The following is a 24127-nucleotide window of genomic DNA, read 5'->3' on the forward strand; positions in this document are numbered from 1 at the left end:
AACCGCTGAACTGCTCTTTGCATAGTAATGGTTTTCTATGTTGTTCAATACAAACTTGGAACTTTCGGATAAGAAACATCTTGAGGACCAAGGCCCATATTCACAAAGTCTCAGAGAAGGAATCAGTTTTGCCTTTTAGATCATAACAAATAAGAGGGGGAAGCTGATCCTAGATCAGCACTCCTACTCTGATGGACTTTGTGAATATGGGCACCCAAATGTTTACCCTAAACAGTTTGTTGGCCCTTGCTGCTATTAATAACTGAAACCAATGACTTTTATGAGTCATAAGTCTAGAGAAAACCCACTGCTATATCCCAAAGCAATAATGCACAAGTCTCTGTGTCTATTTAATCCATTGCTTTCATTTTCTCAGGTGTTTTATCACATTAAAGATGAGTCTACATCCCTGAAGGAAAGACATTAACTGCTTTCTGCTTTTTTAATGAAAGCCACCATATACTGTATATGTCTTGATAATGCATGACAGTGAAGTCCGAATGACAGTGAAAATGTACAAGGACTGTCTGCCGTTATCAGATGAGCTTTCTCATTGAGCTTCAACCAATGGGCTCGTCAGCCAGTAAGAGGATGGGAAGAAAAAGAAAATCTTTGTTATAACATTCTAAAATGAGGTCATTCAACACAATGTCTGTTTTTCAAACTTCCCCTGTTGCGTGACACTTGTCTGAGTGCTGATAAAATCCTGCATAGAAAACCAACTGACGTTGAAAATGAATGGGGGTCCACCGTCCCTCTTCTGCCCTCCCCGGCATGATGTGAAGACGGCCCTGAGAAACATGTTAGCTAGCCTCTCTCCCCTCCCTCACTCTCCTCTCTGTTTCTCTCCCCCTCTCTTTGTCTCTGGCAGAATGAGAGTTGAAAGGTCAGTAGGGAGGGATAAAAGAATAGTTATTGGCAGTAGATGAAGAGACTGCTAATTTCCTCGGAGAGTTAGGAGCCACTGGGGCCCTTCTAGTCACAAGCAGTCAGGTGGACTGGCATTACAGGTGGAATAGGAAGCTCTGATATCAGTTATTGCAGAGTGCTTTTCCCGATGCAGGTAGTGGCTGGATCATCAGGCTAAACTGATGGGGATTGGTTGCCCAGATGAGAGACGTAGCCAATAGGCTGCTCCTGGGCGGACCAAGTACCTCTCTCTGTCTGCTCACCATAGTCATAGACCTTGAGGGGAGGATGAACGCTAGCAGCAGAGAAGAGAAAAAGCTATTATGTCCCAACAAAAAGGACAATATGCTTTGTGAATAGCGACTGCAATATGGTGAGATGGACTATTCAGTGTATTCCACAGAAACGCAATAGAAATTGCATGTTGAAAGCCCACTTGGTAACTCCATGTGCATTTTACAACAATACTGGTGAATACTGTATCTGCACTGAGCTACTGCTACCATTTACCGCAATAAATGTCTCTGTCGCCACTTATTTGATACAAAGAAAATGCATTTCAAATAGCAAAATATAACTCCTTTAGACTGTGGCAAATGGCATTGGTCATTATGTACCATTCATACCCTGATCTCACTACATTTTTCAGACACAATGTTCCAACACCATCACACTTATTGCGTAAGTACACACCCAGACATGCATAATGTACAGACACACACATGCATATACACTGAGTGTACAAAACATTGGGAACACTTTCCTAATATTGAGTTGCACCCCATTTTGCCCTCAGAACAGTCTCAATTCGTCTCCTCCCCTTTAGCTACACTGATTGAAGTGGATTTAACAAGTGACATCAATAAGGGATCATAGCTTTCACCTGGATTCACCTGGTCAGTCTGTCATGGCCCTAATGTTTTATACACTTAGTGGATATACACACACACGCACGCACGCACGCACGCACGCACGCACGCACGCACGCACGCACGCACGCACGCACACACACACACACATACATACACTCTTCAGGGCATGAGGGGCTAAATGACTTGTAAAACGGCTGAGTGATGAGGACGAGAGGAGGAAAAGCCTCAGAGATTAGCCCAAGTTGAGGATGAAAGGCCAGGGATGCGTGGAGGCCGGGAGGAGGAAGAAGGTTAGTGGATGGAAGGATACTACAGCAGTGAAATCCTATTTCAACAGCCTAAGGGAGATGAGGGAACAGGGCTCTGCATTTGCTCTCGGTAACTCTACTCCTGTGTTCAGTCGTTTCAGGGGTTTTCTCGGGGAAGAGAGAACATGTGAATTCCAGCAGCACTGCTGAGGCAAACATGAGTGAAGATGAAAGAGCTGAAGATTTCTCTCACCATTTTTATTGGATTACACATCCAAGCTGGGAAAAGTGTCTTTGGCATTTCAATAGGGCCCACTCAAAGAAGAGTGGCAAATGGTATGAAGCGGGGAAAAGAGGGAGAATCGAACAGCTTAAACTGCCGTTGGTTAAGAAATCTGTTCAAGGACATTAACTCAGAGACGGATGCATCTTTACCTAGAATGACTGTGTTGGACTCTGGTCAAAAGTAGTGCACTATGTAGGGAATAGGGTGCCATTTGGGATGCACACCATATCACAAAAAAAGCCTTCAAACTGATCGGCAACAAGTTGCTTACAATACCAACCTGTGTAAAAGGTTCAGACAAAAAAATGACTACTCATTATGTTGACAATTCAACCATTATTCTCAGCCGTTCTCATTATTTGGCCAAAGCAATATTATTCATATTCGACTAACAACTTGATCACAGTTCCAAGTAACAATCAAATTCAGAGTCATTGCATAATTTGGATCATCATTGTGATTAGCATCATTACATTGCTTTGATCAGGCTAAATGGTGAAAATGGGGGTAAAACGCATGGGTGGATTCTAGGTTCTCAGCCCTGAGCAGGAAGCGGAGATGGAGCTCAGTCATAGGCCGGCAGGCCGAACATCTCTGGTTTGAAGTCCTCCATGGTCCTCAGGACCAGTGTGGCCTCCTGGGTAAGGCCTCGGTCCAGTTTGTCATCAGGGATCATGACCACCTGCATCCCAGCCGCCAGGCCGGCCTTAACACCCATAGGAGCATCCTCAAACACCAGGCACTGTTGAGAGAGGAAACAAGACAAGCTATACAGTCAATTACGTATTATAACTGTGTCCACTACAGGAGGTTGAAGGCAAAATATCAGAAGTACCAGAAGTTATCCATTTTTTAAATAGAGGAAGTATGACAAGGTTTATGATGCCTCATTATGCAATCACAACATAAAAACAGTACAGTCTATTGGCACAGCACAAAGCACAAAGTCTTGGACTGAGAAGCCTATGTCTATGAACTGCAACTCAGTGTCTGGTGGAGAAAACAGAGCAGAGGAAGGCTGTCATACTGAAGAACTCGTGTTGACATGAGGTGACCCACAGTATGCTTCGGACTCTTACCTTTGCGTCACAGCTGCATGAATAGAGGCAGCATACAAATGAGAAGCCAATATGGAAGCAGTGTGGAGAAGAATGGACAAAGAACTGAGTGACCAGAGCTTCCCTTTTATTCATTGGGAACTTCCGACATCCTGCGCTTTTTGAACCTCAATAGCTATGCTTCCTGGCTTTTCAAACAAAACGCCCCCTCCAAAGACGTCTCCCGCCACGCTACCTAATTCAAGGTTCAATCAATCCCTATAATTTGAATGAGTGCACAAAAATAATAAGAAGATTACACTATTTTCTGCAATGTTCTTCCTTCTACGTGATTTCCCTCCAATTTGCCTTTGACTTACCTCACACACTAATGGTGACAGACAATGTAATTTAATTGTACCAGATTGACCTAGCAGCTTCGGAAATGCCCTAAACCACAACTACCAGTCAGTCTCTTCACTAATTCTCAAATGGAACTAAAATAACCTAATAAAAGGTTCCCAGGTGGAACAATAGAAGCCGACTCGAGGACTCTAGAAGACTTGACTAATTGACTCCTGTGATGTCACAGCCTAGAAGTAGCCTAGGAGAGGGACAGTAAGTATGGAAACACAGAGCAGCAAAGCTACCGAGAGGCCCTAGCTAGATAGTTGCTTCCAATCAAGGGGCAATAAGACTCTGAATTAGGCAATGAGCCTGGAAAATGAACCTTTAAATCAGTGTTCAATGGCTGCATTGTAATGGACGAGAGGGAAACAGGACTCAAATGCACTGCGGCTCCATGTTGGCTCAGGAGGAAGGCACATAGCCTGAGTGCCAGTCTGTTTGTGCTATCATGCCAACTCCTTGTCACTCATTGTCATGCCAAACATGTTTGACTTGACAATGAGCAATGGAGTTTGCAAGGGCACAAGCAGATCTGTGACCAGGCTACAAGTCACAGCAGCAAAGCGAGACTGGGGTGGTGATTTGCCTTATAAAGGGTCAAGGGTCTTTTCTCCCACTCATTGTTAGGACAATGGAAGTTTGCTTCAAAAATCTATATTTTATTGTTCAACTACCGGCCTGCTACACCATGCATTGGGAAGAGTGAACGGAGAACAGACAGAGAACCCAAAGTCGTTCGCCACGCAGGCCTCCAACAGCCAGCCCCATGGAAGATTAACAACCAGTCCCGAGGCATACACCCAAACACATGCAACATTCATCAGAACCAATTGAATCTGTATTCACAGTGTACCCAAGGCAGTCACTGCCGCAACACAAGAAGAGTGGGAGACTCAGTGTGTGTGTGGACACCTCCCAAATGACACCCTATTCCCTGCATAGTGCACTGCTGTTGACCAGGCTCGTCTCAAAAGTAGTGCACTACGTAGGGAACAGGATGCCATTAGGGACGGTGGCTGGTGCCAAGACTACTGTGATTAGCCGGCTCAGCAGCACGTCACACACACTCCCTTTACAACGGTGTATTAAGGGGAGATGACAGAACATAGCATAGTGTTGTTATGGAGCGGATCCAGGGCCTGCTTGGCAGCCAGCACCAGCTATTTCAGCAGAATGGACCAGGACGTTTAGTTGTTTACAGGACTATCACAGGACACTTAGGACAAGGAGAGAAACGTTTCCCTCAGAGAGACTGGGACTGGAGAATGGGATTGAATCCTATGGACAGTTATGAGTTTTAATCATATGGACGCATGTTATGTGACTGAGTCATATGTATTGTGTGATTTAAATCCGATACACTATATATACAAAAGTATGTGGACAGGATTCGGCTATTTCAGCCACACCCGTTGCTGACAGGTGTATAAAATCGAGCACACAGCCATGCAATCTCCATATACAAACTTTGAAGAGGTCAGTGACTTTCAACGTGGCACCGTTATAGGATGTCACCTTTCCAAAAAGTCAGTTTGTCACATTTCTGCCCTGCTAGAGCTGTTCTGGTCAACTGTAAGTGCTGTTATTGTGAAGTGGAAACGTCTAGGAGGAACAACGGCTCAGCCGTGAAGTGGTAGGCCACACAAACTCACAGAACAGGACCGCCGAGTGAAAAAAAATTGTCTGTCCTCACTCACTACCAAGATCTAAACTGCCTCTGGAAAGCAACTTCAGCAGAATAACTGTTCGTCGGGAGCTTCATGAAATGGGTTTCCATGGCCGAGCAGCCGCACACAAGCCTAAGATCACCATGCGCAATGCCAAGGCTGGAAATGGTGTAAAGCTCGGCACCATTGGACTCTGGAGCAGTGGAGATGTATTCTCTGGCGTGACGAATAAATCTGGGTTTGGTGGATGCCAGGAGAACACTACCTGCTAGAACGCATAGTACCAACTGTAACATTTGGTGGAGGAAGAATAAATGGTATGGGGCTGTTTTTCCATGGTTCGGGCTCAGCCCCTTAGTTCCAGTGAAGGGAAATCTAAACGCTACAGCATACAATGACATTCTAGATGATTCTGTGCTTCCAACTTTGTGGCAACAGTTTGGGGAAGGCCCTTTCCTGTGTCAGCATGAACATGCCCCCATGCACAAAGTGAGTTCTTTGTGCATACCAGAAATGGTTTGTCGAGATCGGTGTGGAAGAACTTGACCAGCCTTCACAGAGCCCTGACCTCAACCCCATCGAACAACTTTTGGGATGAATTGGAACGCCGACTGCGAGCCAAGCCTAATCACCCAACATCAGTGCCGACCTCACTAAGGCTCGCGGCTGGATGGAAGCAAGTCCCCGCAGCAACGTTCCAACATCCCAGAAGAGTGGAGGCTGTTATAGCGGCAAAGGAGAGCACCAACTCCATATTAATGCCCATGATTTTGGAATGAGATGTTCGACAAGGAGGTGTCCACATACTTCTGATCACGTAGTGTATGTTATATGATGGAATGTGTTATGTTATTGAATCATATGGACTCTATGTTATGGTAGACGAGTGCGTAGGCTTGCTGCTAGACAGTAGGCTTATGCCTACAGTAGGCTTATGCTACTGTAAACAGAAACCAGGGTCTGGATCTGACACACAGACTTGACCTGGCAGCATGGTCAGTCCTTGGGGGAATACTCATTAGATGAGACATTTTGCCCAGATGGAGAAGCAGAGAACCGTAGGTCACAGTCGCCATACGCACTCAACCTACACATGGACCCTATAACCTTCTACTCAACCTACACATGGACCAGGGAAATAAGGGAATAAAGCTGGGTCTACCAAATCTACACGCGGAGAGGAAGGTGCAATGGGGCTCAAAAGTTATTTTACAGAAAACAAATTAACAACAGACTTTCAGCATTCATATAGGAAAGGGCACTCAACACGCTCGGCACTGACACAAATGACTGATGATTGGCTTAAAGAAAAAGACAGAAAGAGGATTGTGGGATGTGTTTTGATAGACTATCATTGATCAAAACCTATCGCTGAAAAAACACTTACAGTTGAAGTCGGAAGTTTACATACACCTTAGCCAAATACGGTTTTAAACTCAGTTTTTTCACAATTCCTGACATTTAATCCTAGTAAAAACTCCCTGTTTTAGGTCAGTTAGAATCGCCATTTTATTTGAAGAATGTGAAATGTCAGAATAATAGTAGAGAGAATGATTTATTTCAGCTTTTATTTCTTTCATCACATTCCCAGTGGGACAGAAGTTTACATACGCTCAATTAGTATTTGGTAGCATTGTCTATAAATTGTTTAACTGGGTCAAATGTTTCAGGTAGCCGTCCACAAGCTTCCCACAATAAGTTGGGTGAATTTTGGCCCATTCCTCATGACAGAACTGGTGTAACTGAGTTAGGTTTGTAGGCCTCCTTGATCGCACACACTTTTTCAGTTCTGCCCACAAATTTTCTATAGGATTGAGGTCAGGACTTTGTGATGGCCACTCATAGCCTGGTTCCTCTCCATGTTTCTTCCTAGGTTTTGGCCTTTCTAGGGAGTTTTTCCTAGCCACCGTGCTTCTACACCTGCATTGCTTGCTGTTTGGGGTTTTAGGCTGGGTTTCTGTACAGCACTTTGAGATATCAGCTGATGTACGAAGGGCTATATAAATACATTTGATTTGATTTGATTCCTCCTGCAGCAAAGCACCCCCACAACATGATGCTGCCACCCCCGTGTTTCCTGGTTGGGATGGTGTACTTCGGCTTGTGAGCCTCCCCCTTTTTCCTCCAAACATAACGATGGTCTTTATGGCCAAACAGTTCTATTTTTGTTTCATCAGATCAGAGAACAATTCTCCAAAAAGTACGATCTTTGTCCCCATGTGCAGTTGCAAACCGTAGTCTGGCTTCTTTATGGCGGGTTTGGAGCAGTGGCTTCTTCCTTGCTGAGCGGCCTTTCAGGTTATGTCGATATAGGACTCGTTTTACTGTGGATATAGATACATTTGTACCGGTTTCCTCCAGAATCTTCACAAGGTCCTTTGCTGAAGTTCTGGGATTTATTTGCATTTTTCGCACCAAAGTACGCTCATCTCTAGGAGACAGAACGCGTCTCCTTCTTGAGCGGTATGACGGCTGCGTGGTCCCATGGTGTTTATACTTGGGTCCTATTGTTGTACAGATGAACGTGGTACCTTCAGGCATTTGGAAATTGCTCCCAAGGATGAACCAGACTTGTGGAGGTCTACAATTTTTTTTCTGAGGTCTTGGCTGATTTATTTTGATTTTCCCATTATGTCAAGCAAAGAGGCACTGAGTTTGAAGGTAGGCCTTGAAATACATCCAAAGGTACACCTCCAATCGACTCAATGATGTCAATTAGCCTATCAGAAGCTTCTAAAGCCATGACATCATTTTCAGGAATTTTCCAAGCTGTTTAAAGGCACAGTCAACTTAGTTTATGTAAACTTCTTACCCACTGGAATTGTGATACAGTGAATTTTAAGTGAAATAATCTGTCTGTAAACAATTGTTGGAAAAATCACTTGTGTCATGCACAAAGTAGATGTCCTAACCGACTTGCCAAAACTATAGTTTGTTAACAAGAAATTTGTGGAGTGGTTGAAAAACAACCTAAGTGTATGTAAACTTCCGACTTCAACTGTAAGTGTTAGGGATTGGCATCCTCTCAGTCATGGATAGAGAGTTACCCATCAAATAGAACGCAGTTTTTTTATTTTATCGAAGCCTCTCTAATGCAAATTCGGTTGAGTGTAGTGTACCGCAGGGCAGCCGTCTTGGGTCATTGTTTTCTGTTTCTATTAATGACCTTCCACAGAATATACATTAAGGGTACAAAACATTCTTAACATCTTCCTAATATTGAGTTGCACCCCCCCGTTTGCCCTCAGAACAACCTCAATTCGTTAGGGCATGGACTCTACAAGGTGTCAAAAGCGTTCCACAAGGATGCTGGCCCATGACTCCAATGGTCGTGGACCATTCTTGATACACATGGGAAAATGTTGAGTGTGGAAAAATCCAGCAGCGTTGCAGTTCTTGACACACGCAAACCGGTGTGCCTGGCACCTACTACCATACCCCATTCAAAAGCACTTAGATATTTTGTCTTGCCTATTCACCCTCTGAATGGCACATACACAATCCATGTCTCAATTGTCTCAAGGCTTAAAAATATTTTAACCTGTCTCCTCCCCTTCTTCTACACTGCTTGAAGTTGATTTAACAAGTGACATCAATAAGGGATCATAGCTTTCACCTGGATTCACTTGGTCAGTCCATGTCATGGAAAGAGTAGGTTTTCCTAATGTTTTGTACACTCAGTGTATGTCGGCTACAACAGTAAAATAAGTAATTGACATCCGTAACATAGAGCTCCAGTCAGTTTTAGAATGGGCATCTAGCAATAGGCTGGTGCTAAATATATTTTTTTTTAACTAAAAGCAACGTTTATGAGACAAATCACTCACTCAACCCTAAAGCTCCTCCAGATCTATTATTGAATAATGTGGCGATTAAGCAACTTAAGGAGACTAAACTACTGGCCGTAACCCTAGATAGCAAGCTACGGTATCATGGTCAAATCATATAGACTCAATAGTTACTCAAATGGGAAGAGGTCTGTCCATGATAAGATCTGCTTTCTTGACATCTCAGTCGACCAGACAGGTCCTACAGGCCTGTGTCGCACCTGGACTACTGCCCGGTTGTGGGGTCATGTGCGGCAAAGTGGGACATAGGTGAATTACAGTCGGTCCAGAACAGAGCAGCACGTTTTGCATTCAGATTATGTCTCCTAGCTCAAAGTAGAGGAGAGACTGACTGCTTCACTATCGGTCTTTGTGCGAGATATTGACGTGTTGAAGGTACTGGACTGTCTGTTCAAGCAGTTGGCACACACTTCGGACACTCATCGGTACAACACAAGACATGCAACCAGGAAGTCTCTTCAGTCTCCAGGTCCAAAACAGAGGCTGGGAAACGCACAGTATTAATAGAGCCATGACTATATGGAACTCTCTGTCACCTCAGGTAACTCAAGAAAGCAAAAAAACAGATTTAAAAAACAGATAGAAGAACACCTTACGGCACAAAAGGGACTGAAGAGAGCCATTTTGATATATTTTGTATTGTAATTTACACTGTGTTATGTATTGAATTATGTAGGTGGGTGACCTTGCACAAGCCTTGGCTTGTCTGAGCCAGAATGGCTCATAGGGCAGGAGACATCTCCTGCTCCTGAAGCGTGAGACAGAGGCAGATTATGTATATTATGTATTTTAGTTGTGTGTTTTTTCCTGTATGGATCCCAATAAATACTACTACTAAATACTCCCTTTACTGTGTCATTTTCTATTTCATCGTGTCATTTTCATGTTCCTGGAAGGACACATCAGGAGAGATTAAAAAAAGAAATAGCATATTTTGAATGGACTTTTGACACACATCGTTGTTTGACAGTGATCCATTCAACAAATCATTTTCCTTTCTCCTCAGGTGTTAGATATCTTAAAAAGAGGCTGATCCTCTGCTCCAACATATTACTTTACTTGTCGCTTTTGTCAACGTCTGACACGACAAGGCAAACCAACTATGTCAACACCAGAGTGCCCGTGTGTCTTAACTTTCGCACGGCTTTAAGACGGGGCTTGTCACAATGACACAGCCATTCCCTAAAATAGCAGCGTTTGTACAGTCGCTTTCCCTTCAATATTTAATCAGAGCAGTTGACGTTTTGTTTATGTAGGGTAAATAAAACGATCATTCTGCTTCTCGTTTTGTTCCGACGCCATTCTGACCTGAGCTTAATGCAATAAGGTAGGTAGTGCAGCAGTGTGTTCATTCATCAAACAGTCGGTCTCAGACTGATGCATTCTCAAACTTGATGAATGGCACCTTAGCAAGAAAATACTTGAAACTAACACATCACACAGTAAGGATTTGTGCGAGTGTGTATATTCGGGCCTGCAACGTGGGTTGTTGAGTGAGTGAAGAGACAGTGATCGATAGCCTGCTACATCTTCTAAACCATCTCTAAGCCCAGAGCAGGCTGACTGCAGGATGTGCAGGAACGTTTTATCATCTGTGTTACGGGGTACTTTGTTATACACAGGAAACAGGAAATGCAGGCCATCATTTAAAAATCTGAAGGTCCTAAATGGCACCCTATTCCCTTTATAGTGCCCAACTTTTGACCAGGGTCCATATGGCTCTGTAGTGCACTCAAAGGTTGTGCACTATAAATGGAATAGGGTGTCATTTGGGATGCAGCCCTGGAGGGCACAGTATAAATGCATAACAGGGCAATCCATTGGCCTCCAGAGGGCTGCGTTCACAAGGCTAATGAGTGGTTTGGTCAACCCGAGGAAAATCACATGGAGAGGTTTGTCACTCTAGGCCAGATGGCAGACAGGAGCAGAATAGCTTTCATTTGATGTCTAAGGAGTGGGGACACGTTTTCGTCTTTTACTCAGACAAAGACTAGGTTTAGAATAGTATTTTCTAACAGCCGCTGTGCTCGCGGAGCGCCCTGAATCTGTTGAGAGAGATTATGTTTTGAAAGATTTAGGATACATACAGGCTATGGAACAGGTAGACTTCATAAATAACCATAGGTAAGGGTCACGCTATCTAGAAATGGCAGAAATGGAAGGTCAAGGTAAAGACATACCTGTTGATGATTGAGTGAAGTCAATTCTCTCCCGCACCACCTTCCACAACTACCTTCCAGATATGAAAATGATTAACAAACCATGATACTAGTCCAAGTCCTTCCGGAAATAGCCTTTGACTTGTCCACCGGCTGTGACTGTGACACTCCCTGGGAGCTCATAAAAATCCCTATTGACCGAGTGTCTGTCCGTAAATCTTATATCTTCATGCCAGTGTTGGCATTTCTTTCCAACAGAATAAAAAAGAGTGATCAATACTGTTAAAGCTCCTCATAAACTCAGACAAACGCGCTGACAATGTATTCTCCCCGTTCCTGATTTGGTGTGGACAGAAAAGGACCCAACAGGCTTCGTGAAACACTAACATGAAGTCTGTGCTCATAAAGGACTTTAACAAATAAAATATATTGTGTCTCTGAAATGAATGGGAGTTCATAGGATTTTAGGCCACTAAAACGCAGCACTAGATATAAAAAACTCAAACAAGCACATTACTGCTGAGTATAGGGCAAGCGGTATTACATCTACTGGCATTAAGGACTGCCCTTCTGACCACTTAAAGCACCACCGTGTCCATAATCTTTTTGCAGAGAACTTCAAAGCTCAAATATTCCATAGAGCTGATATTTTAAAAAACACTCCCGTTTTTTGGGGGGGGACTCGCAGCGAGGCCCTACTGTACCTTCTCCGTCAAAGCACGTGGGACTGTCTGTTCATAAGGAACATCGTTAGGGCTGTAGAATAGCACGGCCTTCACTATTCAGATAGATAGATCGAGCCTGTTTTAGTCCCTGACCATTTCAAACCACCAGCACCAAACACAGTGGGTACAACAAACACATCCCAGTTCACACTGTGATAGCTACATTGGAGAATAGAAGAAATTGACTATATGGTCGAGAAATATTGAATAATGTGCCTATTTTGGGATTATAGCAGCAGTTACCATTTATTATGTGGTTGGTGCATCTGCACAGCAGAGAGGCCCACTGGGTCCTGATAGTTGAAATGCCCATAAAATGCGGGGTTGTAGCTGAGGCGACTGGTTGTCCCTAAATCAGCTGTTGTAACATCATTATATAGCTCTGGAGCCAATACTGTCTCTGTACTGACTCTTTACACCCTCTGTGTGAGCCTCTGTGACTTAATCCCAAATGGCACCCTATTCCCTACTACAGTGTACTAATTTTGACCAGAGCCCTATGGCCCCTGGTCAAAAGTAGTGCATGAAGAGGGAATATATCATAATTTGAGACGCAAGTGGGTCTTTCTGAAACATCTCGTTGCCTCACTTTTTAAATAAGGTTTCATGTCCTAATTGTACCGTTTTTGGTGCTATAAACCTTTCCTTGGTGTAAGGTCATTTATGATTAATGGTAGCTGGATTACTTTTCTCCCTGTCTTTCAATGTAAGTCCCAAATTGCACCCTATTCCCTACAAAGTGCACTACTTTTGACCAGAGCCGTTTGGGACGCATCCCATGTGAACATTAACTAAAGCTTTTTCATGTTTCATTAATCTTAGTTGGTAGGCTGAGCACACACCTTTAGTAAAAACCTTTTCTCTATCTCCCTCAGTCTCCCCCCCTTTCTCCCTCACTCATAGTATTTTTTAGTGCTGGGGAGAAAGTGAAAAATGGAAGAGGTGGAGGACTAATTCCTTGCCTTTGGTCACCATAGAGACAGAGTACTGGGCTGGGCACATTACTTACTTGTACCTGCAGTGTTGCATAGCATCATTATGGCCCTCAAAATGCCTCACGTCACTTCATGCCTGTATTCCAGGAAACCTCCCTCCCAATAACGCTGATATAAACAGCAACCTATTAAGCACCAGAAGAAAAATGCATCCTGAGAAAATGCTTGAAATTTCACTGCATGATTGAATATGTACAGTTGTAGTGAAAGCTTAAAATAATGCTTACATTTTAGAGGTAAGAAAGGACAAAAAGATACAACTCAAATGTATCACCTACATCTGTCTTTGCTGCAGTTTCTGTAAAATGCCTCACTACAATTAACTAAACTCATTGTAAATTCACCACTGATTCTACTAATCTGGTGGTAGGAGAGAAGCTGCAAACACAATGTTAATACACGCTCCCATTTTCTTTTCATTGCATTCTGTCTTTCTCCTGTCTCCTCCTTGCAATCGTGAATCGCAATCTGTCCCTCCCTCCCTACTTCTCTCTCTTTCTGTGCTTAGGCAAAACTGTCACGGAGAGAGAGGAGAGGAGCCAGGGAGTGATGCATCATAATTCGTTATTCCACTAAACACTGAACCGATTCCCCTCCCAGCCGCAGTTCCATCTCATCAAGACAAACGCAAGTCCTAACTGGGGATGTTTGGAAGCCGCCAAGATTAAAAAAACAGGACGACAATTAGCGAAGGCTGCTGCTGCAGACCCATTTGCAGAAAAATCTACAACCCTGCACCTGTTAGGGAGATTCATTTACCTCAAAAAGGAAAACAACAAATCCAAAGCTATTAACTTCTCTTTTCGGGTTCCCTTTTTGGGTTTTCCATTTGATAGCTCTCTGTAAAACTAACTGAATATTTATGTAGTCTTCTAACCCTAATGATTGTAGACATATTTCATAGGTGGGTTTGCTAAAACAGGCATGGAAGGTGATTAAACATGGTAGTGGCCACGTCCCAAGTAGCAACCTATTTCCTATATAGTGCACTAGCACTATGGGCCCTGGTCAAATGTAGTGCACTATAAAAGGGAATAGGGTGCCAATGTACACAGTGTGATTCCTCAGTGTTGTGGGAGTGTTGCGGGAATTTTCATGGCTGGTGTTGACAACACAGATCTGTTACTTACAGCTACCCTTAATAAGCCAAAACATTGGCTTTGAAAATGGAAATGAATGAGAGAGTATGAAGTCGGTTATAGGCGTAATCATTTCCCTCGCTTTCTGGATGTGTAAATAAATGAAAGTCCACAGGGTCCTATAAATAAGGCCTACACTTTCGATAGCCTGGTTTGGATCTGCTACAGTCGATCAGTCAGTTAGTCAGTGTCTAGATAATAATTCCTTTGGCGTTTCTTAGGAACAGGTGATAGCTGGGGCATTGAAGCATGGCAGGACGACACTAGCCTTGGTAACCTTCCTAACAACAGAATTGGTTATGGGCTTAAGAGTTAACCCACTTTCTTGGAGGTATAAATGCAATTCCACAGGTTCCTATAAAAACAATTTAGTTGATCTGCTCAATGATTAGTCTATGAACGAATATACTAAGTAACAAACGAAAAAAAAAACATCTTAACAACTGAATTGGTGTAAAACTTTTAGGGGTTGCTCTTTTTCAGCATTATAAGTTGTGCCAGCCCACTGTCCACTACGCTGTCCCTCTTCGTATCATTTATAGCATCTGAGCCATGATTGGTAAGAATTGGTGACCTTCGGGCTGCTTTCCCCCTCCAACATTACTAGGTGTGTATGAGAGTATCTTAGCGTGTCTACTGGTCTGTCCCTCTTATCGTGGCTGGTTATTTTATGCTTAGCTTATTTATTCGTGAGGCAACAAGAATAGGGCAATAGTCTACTCCACTACCCACTGTAGGCTACTGTCCCTCTCACTCGCCTGTCCCTCTTACCGTGGCCGGAGGTGCAGGAGGAGTGAACCTGCTGGCACACACCAAAAAGGAGTCAGGCTGAGGTTTGCTGTTTTTCACATCGGGGTCATCCCCCAGGACGATGTGGCTGAACAGGTCAAAGAAGGCTTTGTGCTGACTGGTCTTCATCTCAAACGCCAGGCCTGCTGAGCTTGTCGCTACGGCGATGGGCACATTGTGTTTACGGAGATGGTGGACGAGATTCTCCACTCCTGGTTACACACAGACACACAGTATCAGTCAAAAGTTTGGACACACCAACTCATTCAAGGGTTTTTCTTTATTTTTACTATTTTCTACATTGTATAATAATAGTGAAGACGTCAAACATATGAAATAATACATATGGAATCATGTAGTAAGCAAAAAAGTGGTAAACAAATCTAAATATATTTTATATTTGAGATTCTTCAAAGTAGCCACCCTTTGACTTGATGACAGCTTTGAACACTCTTGGCATTCTCTCAACCAGCTTCATGAGACAGTCACCTTGAATGCAATTCAATTATCTCATGTGCCTTGTTAAAAGCTAATTTGTGGAATTTCTTTCCTTCTTAATGCGTTTGAGCCAATCAGTTGTGTTGTGACAAGGTAGGGGTGGTATACAGAAAATAGCCCTATTTGGTAAAAGACCAAGTCCATATTATGGCAAGAACAGCTCAAATAAGCTAAGAGAAACGACAGTCCATCATTACTTTAAGACATGAAGGTCAGTCAATACGGACAATTTCAAGAACTTTGAACGTTTCTTCAAGTGCAGTCGTAAAAACCATCAAGCGCTATGATGAAACTGGCTCTCATGAGGACCGCCACAGGAAAGGAAGACCCAGAGTTACCTCTGCTGCAGAGGACAAGTTCATTAGAGTTTACTGTACCTCAGAAATTGCAGCCCAAATAAATGCTTCACAGAGTTCAAGTAACAGACACATTTCAACATCAACTGTTCAGAGGAGACTGTGTGAATCAAGCCTTCATGGTCGAATTTCTGCAAAGAAACCACTACTACAGTTAAGAACACCAATAAGAAGAAGAGACTCGCTCGGGCCAAGAAACACGAGCAATGGCCATTAGACCGGTGGAAATCTGTTCTTTGGTCTGATGAGTCCAAATTTTTGGTTCCAACCGCCGTGTCTTTGAGACGGAGAGTAGGTGAACAGATCTCTGCATGTGTGGTTCCCACCATGAAGCATGGAGGAGATGTGATTGTGCTTTGCTGGTGACACTGTCTGTGATTTATTTAGTATTCAAGGCACACTTAACCAGCAGGGCTACCACAGCATTCTGCAGCGATACGCCATCCCATCTGGTGTGCGCTAAGTTGGACTATCATTTGTTTTTCAACAGGCCAACGACCCAACACCTCCAGGCTGTGTAAGGGCTATTTGACCAAGAAGGAGAGTGTTGGAGTGCTGCATCAGATGACCTGGCCTCCACAATCCCCCGACCTCAACCCAATTGAGATGGTTTGGGATGAGTCTTAACTATTATTCTACAATGTAGAAAACAGTCAAAATTCAAGAAAAACCCTTGAATGAGTAGGCGTGTCCAAACTTTTGACTGGTACTGTACAGTACACATCATTGGTTTGTCCTACACACAGTAAATACTAACCAATCTAAACAAATTGAGCCCAGTTCAAATCCAGGATCACACTCCCTCTGCCTCATGCCCTATAGCAGGGGTACTCAATTTACGCTATGAGGTCTGGAGCCTGCTGGTCTTCTATTCTACCTGATAATTAATTGCACACACCTGGTGTCCCTGGTCTAATTGTGTTCCTGATTAGACGGGAACAATTAAAAGAATGCAGTGGAACTGGCTTCAAAGGTCCAGAGTTGAGTTTGAGGGCACTAGCACTCTGAATATTGACCGTCTGTAGTGTAGAGTCTTCCTACGTATACAGGACACACACACAGTAATGAAAACATGGGATCAAAGGTTGTTTGTCAATAAACTCAGAGACTGATATTTCATAGGTGAGAACCAACTATTTTGTTCATGTTATGGTAACTATGAAAACTATACCACACTACAACTGTAACACACTACAACTGTAACACACACACACCTTAGCTACCTTGCATCAACTGAGCTGAAGGAAATATCTTCTCCTGTATTTTTCTAGTCTCACTGAGAAGTTCCTCTGGTGTCATTGGTAGTTCTAGGGCGTCTCGTATAATGGTGGAAGCCTCCATAGCTTTCTTCCCCATCACAGAAGACTTCACGTCCCAGGTGTATTTCTTTCCAAACCGGTCGCATACTTCCTGGTATGCCACCGTGTACAGCGTCTCTGTATCTGCAAGTTCAAAACAGAGCAAAATAAAAGTTAGATGGCTATGTTATCACCACACGTTTAACTTAAAGCTAAAATCCTTAGTTGCTACATCAAATTTTGGACTTATAATGATATATACCCATTGATTCTTGAAAAATATAATGAGCTTAGTTCAACTGTCATACCCCATCAAAACCCAAATTATAAGCTTTTTTTTACTACAAGTTTTGTAAAGAACAGAAATGTAAACAAACTGTATAGCTTCAAAACCTGGTTAAATCTATAACTTTGATATCATGGATGGTCAGTCCTTGGAACCTCATCTCTATGAATTTGAGTGGTTACATTTATCCACACCCATCCCCTCGGTTTTTTACTGAAACAGAGGCTTTTAACTAAGGATTCTATCTTTAAATCACGACATGCAGAAGACTATGCAAGACAGCAAATGGAAATGATTAGCGAATGTTATGGTTGTAGAAAGATTCCTTTACAGATAGCTAGCAAACGTTACTCTTAATTTTGCTTCACAATGAATGAATGAGCTGTTACTGAATGCTAGGCCTTGTGTCAAATTTGTTCCAGGCATGTAATTCCATCGTTTCAAATGCAAATAGAAAGTGTATATTAATAACCTAATAATAATCCATCCATGTCGAAAAGAACATGGGTCACCGGTTTAAAACTCGATTGTGTAGACATAATTACAGGAAGCTGCCAACACCACGACAAAATCCAATCTTGAAATCGAAGAGCTAGCAAGCTAACGTTAGCGATAGTTAGTAGGAAGATGGACAACTGGTACCAAAGTCTCAGTGCCAAGTTAACTATCAAGTAGCAAACTAAATGTATGATTTTATTAATTTCTAGAACGTAGATAAACCTGTTTACATTACACAATATCAAAATAATTTAGTAATCTCACAATTTAGATTTACGAAAATGACGCTGTCGCAAAAAAATGGTCATTCTTTAGTCGGCCAACATTTTGCAATGGCTGATGGGCAAGGTAGTTTTAAGCTCAGAACCCACTTCTGCCTATTCACTCAGAAGAATTAGTCTCATAATATCCCACTTATCTACAGAAATGTAGGCCTAAACTAAATGTGATTTGCTACATTTAAAACACATGTATATATTTGTTAATTTTTAGATAACTTCACATACAAAATATTGTGCTTAAATGTTGATTCAAACAGACAAAGCAGTGTTGGACCTAAACCATTGATGTAAACTGATGAATGTAGGCCTACTTTTCACTTATCGATATATATTTGTAGACAGCATTTAAAAGATCAAATATTGGCTATATTTTCATTTAATTAATTAATTAATTAGCATAGTGTTATAAAAAATTATTGAGCATTATGTGGTGACGGCTCGGGGAGGCCAGGATAACTCTCGTTCATCACCCACGATGGCGCCGCCAATGTGTACAGTCCCTGCGCTCTGTCTACACCTTAATAATCCTCGCTTGTGATACAGTTTTGGAAACTTTACTTTCATATTGAGATTTTTTTTATTTTTTTTTAACTAAAGGTAAATTACTATGCACCTTTTTTGGCCGTCATTGGCTCATCATCACAAGGCCTAACCTTCATTAGACTATCAGAGACAATCCGAAAGGACACCACCCCTAAAGCAAACCATGAATAAATATAGGCTAGCTGAACACCTAACCCTGACTCTAGTGTAGGCCGATTCCAGCCTAATTATTTTTCATTCAAATGGACTATGTTGGTTTATTGATCCGCATTCCAGGGTGGTACTCTATATCACACCATTATGGGTGGATTCGTTGTTGCAGATTAAATTAACAGTCTGTGGGCCTGTGTTCTAGCGCCACATTTTACAGAATAATTGGAACCTCAATGTTTGTCTTGTTAAGGTGAGAGAAAGAGACATCGGGGGAATGAGTCCTCCAACCTGGGCGAGCTAATGAGGCTATGGATTCAGGTCTAATTGGGAGGAGCTGAGGCCCAGACTCAAACAAAGCGTAGGTCCCAAATAGCACCCTATTCCCTGTAATAGTGCACTACTTTTGACCAGGGCCTGGCCCATACTTATTTGGGACGTACCTTTTGTTTGAGTCCTTTAGAGTGAGTTTGGCTCTCTTTACCAATTGTGTTTCAGAACTTTGTGTCTTTTTGTGAATTGCTTCAGATCGAACACTCAATTCTATTCCTACCTAATCGTTAACAAAGTGAGCACTGCAGGGAAGAAGAAAAGTCAGGACACCTTAATGTTTTTTTATATTTGATTTACATAATTTGACATTCATATCTATGCTATAATGTATTTACATACTATATATTGCAATCATACAATTTGATACTCTTTATAGCCTTATGCTATACAGTTATAGGCCAGTAAAACTAAATTAACACTTTTTTCTCACAGAAATTAGTATAGGCCTACATTTTAGTCTGAAGTTAATTGTATTTACCTAATCATTGTATTACCTTGCAGATACAAACATGACACTTGCATGGAAGGGGAAGGTCTAAAGCAATTAACATCTACACTATTTACATTATGCTGATAAGCTCATTAATTTTGGGCGACTGATTGGTATCAACCTTCGCTGCAATTCCCCCGTCATTTTTTGGCCTCTGCGAGATATTTGCGATCACCCTTTTAAATGAGGAAAAGTGAACTGAAATGCAAATTCAGCAGCTAAGATCAATAGAGTCTGCTCTGGGGAAGCTAAGCAGAGGACCTATTGCGAACACGAACTCAGCCATATCCTTGATGAGTAAGTGTTCAGCAAAGGCCAGGCATGAAACCATAGTAGAGGTAGAAAATTCAGAGGTAGTTTACTCTAATGCAGAGGAAAAACCCTGACTGGACCTGACGGGCCAACCCCAGGTGGTAAAGGTAGGCAACAACACCTCCGCTACGCTGGGGCCCCACAAGGGTGCGTGCTCAGCCCCCTCCTGTAATCCCTGTTCACCCATGACTGTGTGGCCATAAACATCTCCGACTCAATCATCAAGTTTGCAGACAACACAACAGTGGTAGGCCTGATTACCAACAATGACGAGACAGCCTACAGGGAGGAGATGAGGGCTCTGTTGGAGTGGTGCCAGGAAAATAAAAGGAGCTGATTATGGACTTGATGAGACAGCAGAGGGAGCATGCCCCCATTCACCTCGACAGGCTTCAATGGAGAGGGTCAAAAGCTTCAAGCTCCTTGGCATGCACATCACTAACAACCTGAAATGGTCCATCCACACAGACAGTGAAGAAGGAGCAACAGCGCCTCTTCAACCTCAGGAGGCTGAAGAAATTTGGCGTGGCCTTTAAGACCCTCACAAACTTCTTCAGATGCACCATTGAGAGCATCCTGTCGGGATGTATCACCGCCTGGTACGGCAACTGCACCGTCCTTAACTGCAGGGCTCTCCAGAGGGTGGTGCGTTCAGCCCAACACATCACCAGGGCCACACTGCCTGCCCTCCAGGGCATCTACAGCACCCGGTGTCACAAGAAGGCCAAGAAGATCATCAAGGACCTCAGCCACTCAAGCCACGGCCTGTTCACCCCGCTACCATCTAGAAGTAGGAGACAGTACAGGTGCAATAAAGCTAGGACAGGGAGACTGAAAAACAGCTTCTATCTCCAGGCCATGTTACTAGCCGGCTAGCACCCAGTACTCTACCCTGCAGCTTAGAGACTGCTGCCCTATGTACATAGTCATTGAACACTTTAATTATGTTTATATACTTTTACACACTTCATAAATATATATATACTGTATTCTAGTCGAGGCTCATCCTATATAACTACTGCTGTACACATTTTCTCTATTCATATACTGTCCATAATATCTATACACACCATCATATACTGTACATATAGTGTATATTTATATTCTGGGACTCATTCTAATTTTTATATATTTCATCATTCCTTTCTTTAAATTTTTGGGATATATTACAGCACTGGTGGAGCTAGGAACATAAGCATTTAGCTACACCCACGATAACATCTGCAAAATGTGTACAGTATATGATGGTGTGTATAGATATTATGGACAGTATATGAATAGAAAACGTGTGTACAGCAGTAGTTATATAGGATGAGCCTCGACTAGAATAATAAGCCTCGATACGACCAATAAATTGTTGCTTAATTTTATTTGCATTTATTTTTGCTAAATTCCGTTGTTATTTAACAAGCCTATTGTAGTATAAGCTATATCAAAGTTATGGTCCTCTTTCATTCACCCAAAATAAATGTCATTGCAGGCCAGGGGCGTAGTTGTTTTTTGAACATTGGGGGGGACCAATTTTGACGCTGTTGTGTGGGGCCTCCCCCAGATAAAATCAAATTTGAAAACAAATTCCCTGCATTTTAAAGGCCCAACGCAGATGTTTTTATCTCAATATCAAATCACTTCTGGGTAACAATTAAGTACCTTACTGTAATAGTTTTACATTTAAATAGTCAAAAAGAGGCCTCCCGAATGGCGCAGCGGTCTAAGGGACTGCATCGCAGTGCTAGAAGCATTACTACAGTCCCGGGTTTGATCCCAGGCTGTGTCGCAGCCAGCCGCGACCGGAAGACCCATGAAGCGCCGCACAATTGGCCCAGCAGCGTCCGGGTTAGGGTGAGTGTTTGGCTGGTCGGGATGTCCTTGTCCAATTGCGCTCTAGTGACTCCTTGTGGCTGGCCTGGCACCAGCTGTACGGTGTTTCCTCCGACACATTGGTGCAGCTGGCTTCTGGGTTAAGCGAGCAGTGAGTCAAGAAGCAGTGTGGCTTAGCAGCATCGTGTTTCGGAGGACACATGGCTCTCGGCCTTCGACCTCTCCCTAGTCTGTACGGGAGTTGCAGCAATGGGACAAGCCTGAAACTACCAATTGGGGTAAAAAGGACTTTTTTTTTTTTTTTTAAAGCAGTCAAAAATAAACATTGTTGTTTGTTGTTGCTAAAAACTATTTCTCAAGCAAGAATGTCACTATGATTGTCTGGGAGTGGTCTTAATGGGAAGGGGAAGGGTACCTCCAAAACCTGCTAATTAAAATGTCCTGTGTTGATTGTATTTTCAACCAGCAACTATTAGGAATTAACAGCTGAATGAACAGTTGTTGTACTATATGACATAAAATGTTCTATGATACTGCATTTTGACTGCACTGGGCCTCTAAGGTTTGCCATTACTCATGGCCTCTCTTTCCTAAAACATAAGAAAAAATAGGGGGAAAAATAGAGTGATGTATTAAGGACAATATAAGAAATATAATGGGTGTGAATATTTTAACCCAAAAAATGTCAGCCTCAAAAAATAAAAAATTATGTATTGAAGAAACTTTATTTGGTTGGTTTTCCACACAAAAGATTAAAACATAAAAAACGCTTGTTTGTTTTTTGAGGTGCATATGAAAAGGACTATTCAAAGATGCTCTGTTGGTCAATATTCTGTGAAGAAATTGGAGCAGAAATCTTATACTAATCTGTCTGTATAGGATTTTATCCATAACCAGTCCCAGGCATAAAACAAGCCTTGGTAAGAAAGTACGTAAGCCTTGTCTGAGCCAGAATGGCCCATAGCGGCAAGAGCTTATCTTCTGTAGCATGAAGCAGCTAGATCTATATACTGTATATTATGCCATCTATTGCACCTTGCCTATGCCGCTCGGCCATCGCTCGTCCATATACTTACATGTACATATTCTCATTCACTCCTTTAGATTTATGTGTAGTTGTTTGGGGAATTGTTAGATTACTTGTTAGATATTACTGCACTGTCGGTACTAGAAGCACAAACATTTCGCTACACTCGCATTAACATCTGCTGACCATGTGTATGTGACCAATAACATTTGATTTGATTTGATTTGCCAAACAAAGAGGCATCAGGTCCCATTCTCAACTGGGCATCAAACCCACAACCTTTTAATCTCAGGGTGGACTCTAACCACAAGGCCAAGGCAGAAATTTCAAAATACATACAGTGCCTGCAGAAAGTAATCATACCCGTTGACTTATTCAACATTTTGTTGTGTTACAGCCTGAATTCAAAAGAGATGAAATATTTGTTTTTCTCACCCATCTACACACTATACCCCATAAGACAAAGTGAAAACATGTTTTTGAAATGTCAAAGAAATATCAAATTTATATAACTATTCACACCCATTTGATGTGACATCTCTAAATTGAGCTCAGGTGCATTCAATTTCCTTTGATCGTCCTTGAGATGCCACTACAACTTGATTGGAGTTGGCCAATTCAATTGTTTGGACATAATTTAGGAAGAAACCCACCTGTCTGTATAAGGTCCCCCAGTTGACAGTGCATGTCAGAACAGAAACTATACCATGAAGCCCAAGGAACTGTCCGTAGGTCTCAAAGATGGAATTGTGATGAGACATACAGTGCCTTCAGAAGGTATTCACACCCCTTGACTTTTCAAAATGTTGTTCTGTTACAACCTGAATTTAAAATGTATTAAATTGAGATGTTCTGTCACTGGCATAAACACAATACCCTTTAATGTCAAAGTGGAATTATGTTTTTAGAAATGTTTACAAATTAATCAATTAAAAGCTGACATTTCTTGACTCAATAAGTATTCAACCCCTTTGTTATGGCAAGCCTAAATAAGTTCAGGAGTAAAAATGTGCTTAATAAATCACATAAGTTGCATGGACTCACTGTGTGTACCGTGTTTAAAAGTATTGTTGAATGACTACAATTATCTGTAAGATCCCTCAGTCGAGCAGTCAATTTCAAACACAGATTCCACCACAAAGACCAGGGAGG

General features: G+C 42.3%; 1 protein-coding gene across 1 annotated transcript; it reads right to left on the reverse strand.

The window, feature by feature from the left end:
- Positions 1-2266: 2266 nt before the first annotated feature.
- Positions 2267-18352, reverse strand: pudp (pseudouridine 5'-phosphatase). The gene is made up of 4 exons (XM_071387255.1): positions 17993-18352; positions 17160-17378; positions 15065-15294; positions 2267-3057 (listed from the first exon to the last, which is right to left on the reverse strand). Exons 1-4 carry the CDS (start codon positions 18057-18059, stop codon positions 2881-2883), a joined length of 693 nt encoding a protein of 230 aa, XP_071243356.1. The 5' UTR covers positions 18060-18352; the 3' UTR covers positions 2267-2880.
- Between the last annotated feature and the right edge of the window lie 5775 nt (positions 18353-24127).

This window comes from Salvelinus alpinus, chromosome 38 (genome assembly GCF_045679555.1).
Source record: "Salvelinus alpinus chromosome 38, SLU_Salpinus.1, whole genome shotgun sequence".
Classification (NCBI taxonomy): domain Eukaryota; kingdom Metazoa; phylum Chordata; class Actinopteri; order Salmoniformes; family Salmonidae; genus Salvelinus; species Salvelinus alpinus.